The sequence below is a fragment of the Anabas testudineus genome, chromosome 24 (assembly GCF_900324465.2).
Source record: "Anabas testudineus chromosome 24, fAnaTes1.2, whole genome shotgun sequence".
NCBI classification, from domain to species: domain Eukaryota; kingdom Metazoa; phylum Chordata; class Actinopteri; order Anabantiformes; family Anabantidae; genus Anabas; species Anabas testudineus.
In genome coordinates, this window is record NC_046632.1 from 13983992 (window position 1) to 13998315 (window position 14324).

Consider the following 14324-nt stretch of genomic DNA (forward strand, 5'->3'; position numbering starts at 1 on the left):
ATACGGTGTGTGTGTGTGTGTGTGTGTGTGTGTGTGTGTGTGTGTGTCTGCAGACCGGGTGCAGCTCTGCAGTAATAGACCAGTGACACTCGGGAATTTTAGGCACTGCTCTGTGATTGGACAAGAGTGAATTATTTTACAGTGTAATTTCCTGTTCAGGGCACAGTGAGGTTTGTACAGATGTAGCTGGGCAGTCGTGTTTCTGCTTTTAAATAACATCTTAATGGTCGTTCTTGTGGGTGCCAAGTAATGTTTCGCCACTGTCACTACAGAGGGATGTAGTGTCGTGTATTTGGTGCCTTTGGTTTATTAACTTTCGGGTGTGAACCTCTAACCATTCTGCGCATGCTTTGGTAGAGATAGGTTGCAGGTCTCTCGCAGAGCCAACACAGGTACAGACAACGATTCACACCTATGGGCAATAAACCTGACTGCACGTCTTTGGGCTGTGAGAGTTCAGTGAAGCGTTTAATCTTTTAATGTATGTGAAAGTCAGGACAAAAGCTGGGTTCTGTCCACATTGGGCATCGTGTTTGGGGCTAAAAAAGTTAAAGACTCCGGAGAAAACATTTGTCTGTCAGTCCTTGTACAGTATATTCCAGTTTTTAATATCTGTGAGACTCATATTTTATGTTTCTTCTGCTGACCTTGTTTGGCCCCGCGGAGGGAAGCCGACCTAAGCATCGAGCCGAGCCTGAGGCTTGTTCTGACAGTGGGTGGGAGGTGGGTGTTCCGTCAGCACATTTATTCCTAGAGGAGCCCACTGCTCTGTTCTGGCAACTCAACAAGCTCATTGTCCTCTGCTGGTTCGGACCCTGCTAACAAAGTCTTCTGTTATTTTGACTCATAGGGGTCCTGCTCTGCTCTGCTCTGCTCTGCTCTGCTCTGCTCTGCTTTTGGATGCACTGTACACTCTTCTCTGTTTGTTGTTTGTTATTACAAATCAAATTTGATTTTGTTTCCTTTAACCTGAGTAATGTCCCGTTCCCTGTAACTAGTAACGTGATCACTGTGACAGCAGCTAGAGCATGCACAGGACAATGAAATGAAAAATGAAATTCCTAGTTTCTTATGTTAATAACATAATTGGTTATTTTAATGGTAATTTATGAAGCAACCACCTAAAAAGACACCGGCTCTAATTGAAGTTCAGTTATCAGACCGACTAACCTATCACTGCTGTGAGTCATTGACCGTGTCCTCACTCATTTGCTCCAGCTGTGCTCCAGCTGCAGGTTTTGCAAGTGAAAACCACACAATGAAAATAATATACATCCTGCTTTATTATGTAATTAATATCAGTTTAAAAAGACCTTGTTGGGCCAGTGAGCCCCCAGCTTTGTCAAGTTATGAAATATAATATAAAAGTCTTGTTTTGAAGAGTTGAGTGCTACAGAAATGTTAAATAGCTGAGTTGTTGTTCTACTTTCATTGTCAGTTCCCTCATTAATTAGCTTCATGTGCTTAACTCTGCTGCTGAATTGTAGTTTTGAGTTTAGCATTTTACATGAACACATTCCTTAGACTACACTCGCTGGAATGGGGAACAGCCTTTTTCATTCATTATTTTCCTGTTGCATGATTATTAGTCACGGTTCACATTAACATTGTTGATAAATTACATAGACACACTCACAAGCAGACATACAGAAATTTAGCGTGTCCGATGCAGAATCCCCATCTGTTTCACAGCAGACGTGGATGTATATATATTGTGTGTGTGTGTGTGTGTGTGTGTGTGTGTGCATGATAGACTCTACTGTGAAACAGCTGTTTGGTGACTGAACACAGTAGGAGGAACTTGGTGCACTCCACTCTGCTCTGTAGTATTCGGCTCTGTCGTGTTTCCTTGGACATTCACTTTGCATGAGAGGAAAGCAACTAATGAGTGGTGTTTTATAACCTGTCTCCTGATGGGAAACCCGCTGTTCTATGGTTTTATCTGATTTCAATACTTATTCAGAACAGAGCAAAGCACTGACCAGGACCTTTTTTATCTCTCATTGCCGTTTTTTAGTCTTTCTGTGTGTGTGTGTGTTTGTGTGTGTCTGTGTGTGTGTGTGTGTGTGTGTGTGTATGTGTGTGTGTGTGTGTGCCCTCGCATGTACATTTGCTGAGCCTGCAGGTTTGTGTACTAGTGCCCGTCTTACAGTACTAGCTGATGCATGAAGGAATCACAGCTCCAATAATGAGCGGAATGAGCCTTTAACATGGAAATGTGTCATTTAGGGCCTATCCATTTAGCTAACGACTTGCTTCCTTTTGAAACCTATTAGCAGTAATGGTAAATAGCAGCTCCCCTTTCAACTCACATCTGAGCTCTATTCCTTTTCCCTCCTCCTGTTAGTCCTCCTCGCCTCTTTGTCATTTAACCCCTGATTATCTTTCTTTCTTGCTGCATCATCTTTTTTCTTGTCTTCTCGTCCTGTCATCAATTGATTTCTTTTCTGTTCGTCTGTTGATCAACTTTCCTCTCCTCTCCTCTCCTCTCCTCTCCTCTCCTCTCCTCTCCTCTCCAGCCTGTAGGGGCTCATTCATAACATGTACCATTACCCACCAAGCTATTAGGTTTGCTAACAGTGAGATCCATTGGGTGAAAATCAATGTCTATCCAGGGAGCAGTTTGTCTGTAGCGACACTGTAATGAATGCTATATACTTCAGCACACACAGCTCTCTTGCTCTTTTTCACACACACACACACACACTCACATAAACATACACATGCAGGTACAGACGGAGCATCTGAGGCTCGGTGTAAAGGATAATTTCATCAACCATACAGTAGATCTGATATAGTAGTAAAACCAATGCGTTGAGACATGCGTGAGTCATCCACACTTTTGTTTTATTTCTCTTTCTTTCTTTCTTCTGCTTCTCTCTGTCTTATCAAACCCGACTCTTTGGGTTTTGGATTCCGATCATAATTGAAATATCGTTAAATGCAAAAGATGAACCACTCTCATGAATCACTGACCCAGCGTCTATTAAGCTCTCTCTCTCTCTCTCTCTCTCCCTCTCTCTCTCTCTCACACGCTCACACTAATGCGTTCTGTATTGTCCAACACACATTTCAGCTACGCTCAATCTAACCTGAGCGTTTACCGTGCCAGAGCAGTTAGTGGTAGCTTGGGGCCAGCTAATAGCAGATGTGCAGTCATCAGTGCTGGTCAGAAATGATGAGTCAGCAACCTGTAGTTCAGCTCTTTCCGAAACCATAGGCATCATTTAATGCTGTGTGATAGCCTCCTAACTCCAGCGAGCTCACGTCTAGTTCAATCACTTGATTCTTTGCTTTATTCCCTTTAATTCAGTTTTGTGTGGTTCACAATTATAAAGTTGAGTGTGTGTGTGTGTGTTAAAATGCTATGAATTTGAAATACTATTTAAAAACTGAAGTGAAATACAGCCGGTTCAGCTTCAACATGCAGAGGTTGGAGATACGGTGTGTGTGTGTGAACTGGTTGCCAGGTATTCTGTCATAATGACTGACACAGTAAAGAAGCTCTTCCTATAGCTGCCACACTGAGCTATTCCTCTGCTTCTGTTGCTTTTCCTTATAGTGAGTATCACACAGCGGTTCTCAAACTGGTGGACAGGACCCCTCTGGGTACAAAATAACCCGTGAAAGTCATCTTGAATAGACCCTTTTCACTGCAGGCATTCGGACTTGTCAAACCCGAAGGTATCCAATATTATGATTAATTGCTACATTGCAATAATTGCTGAAAGGCTGCCACGATTAATGTGATTAGTTCCACTTCCACTTTCTTCTCATGGCGTGTTCGAATGTTAAAAATGGGGATTCAAATCAAACCAGAAGAAATAAGCCTTTCCGTATCGTCCCCTGCTGTTACTACACTGTAGCTGACCCCGACTTCTGACCTCATGTGTGCAGAGAAAAGAGCAGGGAATCTGCTTTTGGGAATTGTTAAGGCATAATGTGGCTTTTAAGGACAAGAACAAGACATCATCTACCCCTCAATCACAATTTGTACAGGTCAGAGAAACTCAAAGTGGCTTAGAAATGACTGGAAAGCAGAAATGCCATCAATAAACTAAAACTAAAAATATAAAAGGCCTAAATTAATTAGTAAACGTTTTAATTAAAATATTTTTAACATGCATGCTAAATTATTATTAAGCCATCAAGTGAACAAGGTCTAAAATGTGTTTAGTATTTTTTGTTGGCCTGTAACAATGTTTTTGAAGTCGGCTCTCACAATGTTGGCGCTGTCTGCTGTCAACAGACTGTAAAACTGTTCGAGCTAATCTTAAGATCCGAGCAGCACAGCCAGCTACAGTATCTGCGAACCAACACGGAGACTAATGGCAGCAACTCTGGCTTCCATCAGTCTCTCTGATGGCTCGCTTTCCATGTTTTCCTCACTATTGTGAAGATGCTGTTCCCCGGAGAAAACAGCTGAGATGAATTGTGGGTGCGTGTACGGTGAATATTAGTCATGACTACTGGCTGTTCCTTTTGTACATATTTTTTTGGATTGGCCCCCGTGGATCTACCCACTCTAGTTCTTAGCCAACTACACAGAGTTTCCTTTCTCTCTCAGCGTCATTCATAAGTCCACTGAATGGAGAATGGAGAAGGGCCAAGAGACAAGGGAAGAGATCACGGTGGACGTTTAGAGGAGAATATGATAAAGACAAGAATAAGAGATTTAAAGAGACTGATGAATAATAAGTGTTGCAGCTTGAACAGTTTTTTCCTGGAAGCTTGTGCACATCCATCTGGATTTCCAATTACCCACAATCTTCTGTGACCCCACCTGTTGTGTTATTTCCTGGCCTGAGAAATAAAACCCACAAACAAACCTACAAACCCCCAATGTTCATCTACATAAATACAAAATGTGTAAATACAGCCACATATACAGAGCCCGTTGGTCGGATTTTGGTTACATGGATCATCATGTTGAAAGAAAGTTTCCTTTCTTTGGTTTTGGTTCATTAGTTTTGATTAGAACATTTTGATCAGTAAATCATATCAGCAGTAAAACCTTTTCAGTTACCATAACAACCATGCAACAATTTGGAAAGAAAGCGAAACATCCGGTAGACATTTTGTTCTTTTTAACAGACTCTCTGTTACCTCTCCCATCTGGAGCTTTGCTGTTTTCTGTATTTCACTGTCTTTCCAAGGCGTTCATACTGTTGGTACCCACACCGTTCTGTAAACGCTATGCTAACTTACACTGGGAAAGTTTCAGCCTATGTGAGGTCAAGTTGTTTTACTGTTTTGATTTGCTAGACCACAAAGGCCACATACATCCTCCAAATGTCTGAACAGTCAGTGAACCATGACTTTATCTCCAGGGAGCACTTTGGTCTTAAAGCAGGAGCAGTCAGCAGTGCAAGAACTGAGCTTAAGATACGTCTCCAAATTGATTTTCCCAAGAAATCTATTATATTATCATCAGTTCCTTTCTGTTCTGGTTTGTTCTGTGCTGTGTTCTGTTCTGTTCTGTTCTGTTTTATGGTTGTGAGCTGGAGTAGCTGTAGCTCCGAGAAGATTAGATCCTCTACCAGTGATAAATCTCTCTGGGGCCAGAGGTCAAGTTGTTTTCTCCTGTAAATCTGCTCACTGGCATGTTTTTATTGCCACTGTGTGTGTGTGTGTGTGTGTGTGTGTGTGTGTGTGTGTGTGTGTGTGTGTGTGTGTGTGTGTGTGTGTGTGTGTGTGTTTGCATACCAGTATGTGAATGTGCGTTGTGGCCTTGGCTGCATGCTGGATTATAAGTACCAAAGGTAGCACCGATGAGTTTGTTCTCAAATGTCTGTCTCTGAGGTACTTGTGGATGATTTAGTAAAGTCCTCGTCACTGCCTCATCAGGTATGGACCCATTTTGTGTGTGTGTGTTTGTGTGTGTGTGTGTGTGTGTGTGTGTGTGTGTGTGTGTGTGTGTGTGTGTGTGTGTGTGTGTGTGTGTGTGTGTGTGTGTGTGTGTGTGAGAGAGAGAGAGAGAGAGTAACTGGTCCTCTGCCGGACAGATTTACTGCTGCTTGGTCTGAGCTCAGCTAAATCACTTCAACCACTTATCCAAGAGTTATTGTGCATAAACCTTCTACGTCTCTGCCTTTTCCCCCTTTTTATTTCTTGGAAGTTTTTACATAGTGTGGGCAACTTCACATTTTCTACATCACTCATTGCTTTTCCATTTCCAGTGCTGACAAAGGTGTGCAAGAACTTTGATATACTCAACACGCTGTAGCTCATCTCGTCTTCTGTTTCAGTTCCTTTTTTTTAGATGTGAGCATTTTCTAATATCCATTGACAGACTTTGTTACTGTATCTATTCTAAACACAACTCACAACTCACTTAAACCACGTCCAACAGGTGAGGTGGACTGAATGTTCTGGTCATGCCGTTGGCGTTTTGTACTGTATTGTTATACCAGGGTTATACCATTGTGAAATACTTTTAGAATGTAGGAAAGGGAATCACGTGTTTCCAAAGTGATCCCATATCCCTGAAACACTTTCGGTGCTGTCAGTGTCACTTTGGACAAAAGCATCTGTCAAATGACTAAATATATATATAACTATCGCTACAGTATAAACGGATAAATGTTATGTAACTTAGTCTAGATTCTGGTCTGCAGAATTAATTTGACTGCAGAGAGAGAGGTCCTCCCTGGAGACTCTGGTTTAGACAGCCATCAGTCTGGGGCACAATGATCACAGTTGCCTCCAACAGACAAGGTCAGGGTACTGACCTTTTGTGTGTGTGTGTGTGTGTGTGTGTGTGTGTGTGTGTGTGTGTGTGTGTGTGTGTGTGTGTGTGTGTGTGTGTGTGTGTGTGTGTGTGTGTGTGTGTGTGTGTTTAAGCAGGGATTAACTGTCTATAACTTTGCGGTTTCCTGTTTAGTCTAAGTTTATGAGTGTCTGGAAGACGACAGCATTTGCCAAAAGAACCAAACACAAACAGACAAACATGTGCACATTTGCCTTTCTCATACTTCTCAGCACATTCTTTAGCATAAACTTAACCATCACAACTTAACATCCAGCGCTAAAGTTATTCTAAACTTAAGACTTTTAACGCTAAAATGGTGAATTTGAACATGCACACATACACACACACACACACAGGCACCCACGTAAAAGCACAAATCTCTTCTATGTGATGATTGTGTGGCCATCTGGAAAAGAGCAACAGTTGGGTCTCTAATTTCCTGAAAGTGGGTGGCAATTACAAGGAGAAACATCAACGTGTAGAGTACTTGGTGGTAAGTGAGGTTTTAGTACTAGTTGTAATAATTATGAATCATAGATGAAAGCATGTCAGAGTTTGTGTTGCTTGTAATCTGAGTTAATATTATTCTATCAGTCACAGACTCTTCACTCGCAGACTACGTCTTCATGTCATTGTTATTAAAACAAGCTCTCATGGTATGTGGGAAGGGGAAAGGGAGAGAGTGTTTGTCGTGCAAAATCATCAAGAGAGATGCCATGCTGTCTTGACCCTTCTGACCAACCAGAAATCCAAGTCCCACGTTTTAGTTCCTCTGCACAATAACAATCTTTCATTGCTCTCTTTCAAGTCACGGTGACCGTCTGCTTACATTTACTACTACTGAGGGGAACACACACACACACACACACAAACACACAGAGTCCTAGGGCAGGAAGTCCTAGTAAGATCAGGATGTTGACTTAGTTTTCATTTCAGTTTTTCCCCGAAACCCCTGGAGGTCGACAGAAGAACGGCCAACACGTGTAAAGCCAGAGATACAGGCAAGGAAACAAAAGCATAGAGTAATGTTCATACCAGACATCTAAGAACAATAAATCTAACAGCACATATTTATCCACATTAAAGCTGTGCAAGGATAATGTTGTTGAGGTAAAATGCACAGACAGGCAGACACAACAATGTGAGGCTTATTCATATATATATATATATATATATATATGTGTGTGTGTTAGTGTGTGTGTGTATGTGTGTGTGTGTGTGGGTGTGTGTGGGTGTAAAAACCATTCATGATGACACTTAGCTTAAATTGGCCTGAAAATTAATAAATTCACTGTGACATTTAGGAAGACGTTGACGAAAAGGTTTTCCCGTTGCAAGAGTCCAAGTGCGTTTCTGATGACAGTGTTCAGTCTCGCCTCTGACGATGCCAGTCCGTCCAGATCGTTTCCTCTGCACGACATTTGAAAGTGTTCACTGGCCAAAAACGTCAGGTAGCTTTCAAACCGTTTCTGCCTCTAACAAAACCTGTTTGTGAGACTAAATGATGGTGACTGATGGTTTCTGTTGGTCCATTACTTCACTCCATGTTCTCACTATGTTGAGGTAATTGTTCTATTGTGTTGAACCAGCTTGTTATGAATTTTGTTTGTAGTTATTATCAGTAATTATAGTCATGGTCTTTAGAAAACATCTTTTTTTCATTTTCTTTGAACAATGTCCTCAAGTTTGATATAAAAAGATAGCAACATAATTAGATTTGAACTGAAGAGTGCAAGGTAATATAAAAATAAATTAATAATAGCCTAACCCTTATTGCCACCACATTTATCCTTATCAGTGTTCAATGCTTATCACAGAATTACAACTTAATTTCTTGATAACGGGACTTGATATTGCTAATATTGTGATTCATAACTAATTCATAACGATGCTCAGTTATTATTACAGCACTTTGATGAGAAACAAGTCTTGTCAGTTTGTTATAATTTTCCCCCAAAAAACAATGATTGTTGTTGTTTGAAGGAGAAACAAATGGATCATTGGTATTTTATTATGTTATGCTGAGGCAGAATCCCAAAAGCAAGTCGCTGGGAGCTCAAGAAAATAATTTCGGTTTCCTGGTTGTAACAAGAAGTTTGATCTCCACGTAACAAGATAATTAAGTTGTGATCTGGGGAGTGTGAGATGAGACACAACCAGTGTTGATTCACCTGTATGAACTAATTTGGGACATGCATTGAATTCTTCTGTCCTTGTTAAATAGTTAAAATCCCATTTTCTGGCTCAGCCTCAGCAGAGAAATCATATTTCAGGTGTTTAGAGCATATTTGAGCAGATTCGTTTTCCAGGAGAGATCTTCACAAAGCTGAGGACGGCTTCAGGAATGATTAATGTTTACCTTGTTTCATGGTCTGATAGGCTGGAAAGTCACTAAGGGTGGTTTATATGTGGATACTTTATGGCATTTTATTGATAATGACAAGTAGATGATAGAGGCTAAATGTGGAACCAACAACACAGATATTACTGTAGATGATACAGATCTGTACATATTCATGTGTGCATGTATCGGGATTTAGAAATACTTGTCCAAGCTATATTAGAATTTATATTTTTGCATGTGTATTACATGATGAGGTTCTTTTGTATGCAGATGTCTGTATGTATGGTTTGTGTGTGTGTCTGTGTGTGTGTGTCTGTGTAAGTATACAGGATTATCGCAGTCTCATCCCTCATCCCTCGCCTGGCCATGACCCTTTTAAACAGCACTCTGTCTTTCTCTGAAAATCCCTCCGTCCGTCTCTCGCTCTCCATCAATCTTTCTATCTTTTTCTCCTTCCACATTTCTCTCTCTCTCTTTCTCTCTCACCCTCCAACTATTCAGGATGGAGGGGGAAACAGAGAGAGCTACAGAGAGAGATGATCCTGTCTTTTTCAACCTTCTTCTTATTCCATCAAGCATACATCTAGCCTCAAAACTCAACAATAACACATCCATCACACGTACACACACAGAGTGCAGAGTCATCTTCTACCGTGACAGAAAAAGCAAATAAAGTTTTATTCACAATATAATAAAAATCTTTTATGCAATAAAACACATTCGCTGTCATCCTAAGCTCATGGAAATCAGATCAACCTGGACATCGTCTCCTTTTTCCTTTTACATGGCGTCTTTTTTCAATGCTACATTGATGTGCATGATATTTGAACATCCTCAGTCTAGAATCACTACATATATGTGGAACAAAAATGGCTTTAATTCAGTTCAGCCACTCCGTAAGTGGTTTAATGTTATGTTTTCCTTAAGATATTTGCAGATTTGTGTGACTTCTCAAATGAAGGTGCAGATAGATAGAGATAGAACACAGATAGAACTTACTTTGATGAATAAATAATGAATATTTTAATTTGATTTATTTATGTAACTGAAGAACACAATTACTCAGTGTGAAGTACAAACAGCAACAGCAACAAGAACAAAGTGTTAAGGACATTGTCTGCTTACTTGGTTGTTTTTTTACTCAGCAGCACTTTATGGGGTTTGATCAGTTGTTGTAGAGATCATTTTCACTACGTGGCTTTAGTATGGACTAGGTCATGTAATAAACACATTTCCTGATGATGTATTAGTAGAGTATCAGCTCCTATGACAATGACGTTGCCCAGCTTTTCTGCTTTGGTTTGCTTATACACTTTGACAGTATTATAAGTAGAGTAGAGAGGCTAAGACAGACACACAGACAGGTAGGTTACCATGGTTATCAGAGCATAGAGAAAAGACTGGAAGGTGATGAACCTGTGTGTGTGTGAGTGTGTGTGTGTGTGTGTGTGTGTGTTTGTGTTTATCAGGGGGTAGCTGTAGAGTTTCAGTGAATCTAAAATCTAAACCCAGTTTATCCATGTTCTCCATTTCTCTGTCTTTATCTCACCTTATTGTTGCACAATACAGTCAAGAAAAGAAAAACTGTATAGTTATGTGTAATAATATATATAGTTTCACCAAAGTTAGTCCAACGCATTCTTAGATTCTCCCAAGAACTTATTTTGATGTTTAGTAGAAGTTGCTATGACAGCCAGCATTGACACTAAGTACCCATGAATATTTAAAAAGAAAATGCAGATGAAATGACTTCAGTCGTTCACATTGCTGCTGCCTTCATTATTTAGTGTGTTAAACAGAATTTTGGGTGTTTTGTTATGTTGAGATTAACTTTGGAGCTTTTTTTAGTCAAAGTAAGAATGCTACTTGGAGCTATATGATGTCATCATAGAGCGTGGGTCGAAATCTGAAATGTTCCCCACATTATTATTTCATTTAGTTGTTGCAGCTGTTATTCTAAATGTTTAACATATTCTAGCATCTGTCACTGCATCTTTTGTGTTAACTACTGTCAAGATTGGACAAAATCACCCTGTATTAACAACCAGACAACGGCTAACATGAACAAAAACTCAAACAGGACAGAAGAATGAAATGGCAATCGTGTCTGTACTTTGAGATATGCATCGTGCGATGTGTTAGGAAGACATACCTGGTTTGGGTAATGTTATTTAACTGATGCAGTAATCTGCTTCCTCTGTGATTAAGACAAGGAAACAGTCTCAGGAAAACGAAATGGAATATGTGTGAGATTAAAGCTAGATTGAAACAGCACAGGGGTGCAAATCAAAATATGCCCTCACAGGACGTTTAAGATATTAGCTCTCTCAAATCAAGGTGAAATGACATATATAATATCAAAGACTGCACAGTCACACACATTTGTATCTGTTGGAGACTTCTTCCAGGTTCTGGATCCAAACCTTGTACTAAACAGGATGTTGGCTTGATTTCCTGGCAGAAGCAGGAGGCAGTAGTTAGATATGAACAGCGTGGAGAAGGTCCATGAAAAATGTGTTCATCAAAGGGAAACAGTTTGCATCTCGTGTTAACTTAGATCATTTTTATATTTGAGTCAGTGGTTAACATATTTCATCATTATGAAGATGCAGACATTTTCAGATCCAGTAGATATTGGTCTTTGCTTTTGAAGTTTTATCATTTCATCTGCTGTCAGTAGGGACGTCGCGATAATAATAATAATAATAACACATTTATTTATAGAGCACTTTTCTAAACATATGTTACAAAGTGCTTCACAAAGAGACAAAAACACATGTAGCCCAACAAGATCAACTTGAGCAAGCACTAGGAAAACAGTGGAGAGGAAAAACTCCCCCTAGAGGAAGAAACCTCCAGCAGAACCAGCTCAAGTTAGACGGCCATCTGCCTCGACCGGTTGGGGTGCAGGAAACAATAATACAAACGAGTTTATTTAGTTTGGGGGCTCTAACTGAAAAACATACAGAGGGACATACAGAAAACACCAGAAATTTGATAGTAGGTAACAATACCACTAAAGGTTTACAATATTAGAAGCATATTTCAATACCTTAACAAAAAAATAAACTAAATAATAAATAACAACAATTAATTAATTAAATCATTATTCGAAAGTTAAAGTCGAGGGACTGAAAGAAGAATTTTAGTCTCCCTGCTTCATTTTAAGATAACATTGGGAATTAAACTTTGGGTTTACTATAATATTTACATGGAAATAGTTTTGTCTAAACTAAATATTGAGCCATAAAGCCGTCAAAGAAAGCTTTTGAATTCTCTAAGCAGAACTTAGCTTTTGTGAAAACATTGTTAGGAAATTCTTGGCTTCCGACAGTAAGTGGTGTAGAGTTTTTTTTCTAGGCTTGTGGTTTTGACTAAGTGTGTTATGATATGAGTATCTGTGTGAGAATATTTACACGTGTCACAGAGAGACTTTGCGTGTCTCAGATGTTCTTCACAGTTCATCAGCACCGACATCTGGCCAAACAGCTGGACTTGTGTGGACACACACACACAAAGTGACTGTTTAATTCCTCTTTTTTTTTTCTTTACATTGTTTTCTCTTCTTCCATCTCGTCTTTCCTTCCGTCTGTCTCCTCTGTGTACAGTTGTTGTTATTCCTATCTGTGTTTATGTTTGCATATCAGTGCACACGGTGTTTAACTATAAAAAGTGGTGACCCTAAACCCGGGCTAGGATGTCTGATGCAATATTGTGCATTCATGTGTTTGCATTTTCTTCCCAGACAGGAAATGTGAACCATGTGTATGTTGAGAATTCCACTACTTTAAGTTCACTTTAAAGTGTGTACTTTAAAACACAGACACAGATGAGTTTGCCTCCAAGCTATGAAAATACAGACTGTGTGCAGTCAAATGTTGCATTTGTGTTTTTACACAATGTAATGATTAAATTGGGAATGATTTTATGTTTTAAGTTTATTTTTGAAAGTCTAAAATGCAAAATCTTCATTGGCTCCATCTGGTTTATGTCACTGTTAACTGTTTTTCTTAGTCTTCTATGATAACTTTGAGCTGTTGACTGAACAAAACCAGCTATTTGAATATTAGTTTAGGCTATGGGATGCTTTTAATAGTTTTTTTTTCCTTTGACCAACTTTCTGTGAAGATTCTGTGATTATGAGTGTGTTTTAATAATGTATTGTTCTCTTGGTTTACATTCTGTGACCCCAGCAGTGAAAATATTCATGGCGAGGAAATCAAAAGAAAGTCTGAGCAACATAATGCAAATTAACAGCTGTTTGATATTGTAGCATTACATCGCTCAGAGTCGGCTGCACAGTTGATGGCTGGCCAAAAATGTTCTCTGTATGCTTCTTTTAACCAAAAATGCACTGAACACAGCTCTCACTATCTGTGAGGGGTAAATGATGTTAACTGCATCAGACTGTACCAAAAATACACCAGGATTAACTAACTTGGACGATATAAAACACCTGCCCTCCTCCTCATGTTCCAGGCTAATTAGTCATAACCTCGGTACAACAGATATAGCATTTGCTGGCTCTTTGTGAACAAGACTACACAGAGAAAGTGACAGTTTTAATGATGAAAAACCTTTATGCAAAGCAGGGTGTGCTAGGTGATCTTAATAATCACCCATTGTAGCATTTGGCAATTGAAAAGCTTTTGCTCTGAAGAAGAAAGACGGCCTGACCTCATGAACTGCTCTGAACCTGTGACTCATGATGATCTGACTGTACTATTAAGAGCTATAATTTCTGTGTGTGTTTTATTGTGTGTGCATATTTGTAATGTTTAGTAAATTTTAAAGAATTGAAAGACTGTTTTTTGTGCACTCCAGGAAGAGAAAAGATGCTGCATCTTTAATGTGTAGCAGACATCAGTACTTACAGCTGTTTTTTGTTAATTGTCAGCCTGTGTGATTTCTTCCCAGGACTCTTTCCGGCAGTGCTGAACCTGGCGTCCATGGCAGATATAACAGCTAATGCTACCTGTGGTTCGATGGGTCCAGAGATGTTCTGTAAACTGGTGGAACATGTACCAGGCCAACCTGTTAAACACCCTCAGTGTCAAACCTGCGACCAAAGGAGCACAAAGCCACTTGGTGAGGATTCACACACACACACACACACACACACACACACACAAGACATGGCACAGTGATTAGAGTAATTAATCACGCTAGATTAGTTAATTAGAGCCCAATTGGCCAGATGTTAACCAATCATTTCGTCTGAAGTGATAA

General features: G+C 39.8%; 1 protein-coding gene across 7 annotated transcripts in view; it reads left to right on the forward strand.

Annotated features, from left to right (window-relative positions):
• The window catches only part of lama2 (laminin, alpha 2), a 129230-nt gene that overhangs the window by 9130 nt on the left and 105776 nt on the right, over window positions 1-14324 (forward strand). For all 7 annotated transcript variants that reach the window (XM_026341336.1, XM_026341341.1, XM_026341339.1 and 4 more), the window contains exon 2: window positions 14013-14183. In XM_026341336.1, the coding sequence (XP_026197121.1) occupies window positions 14013-14183 (171 nt within the window). The remainder of the gene's footprint in view (window positions 1-14012; window positions 14184-14324) is intronic.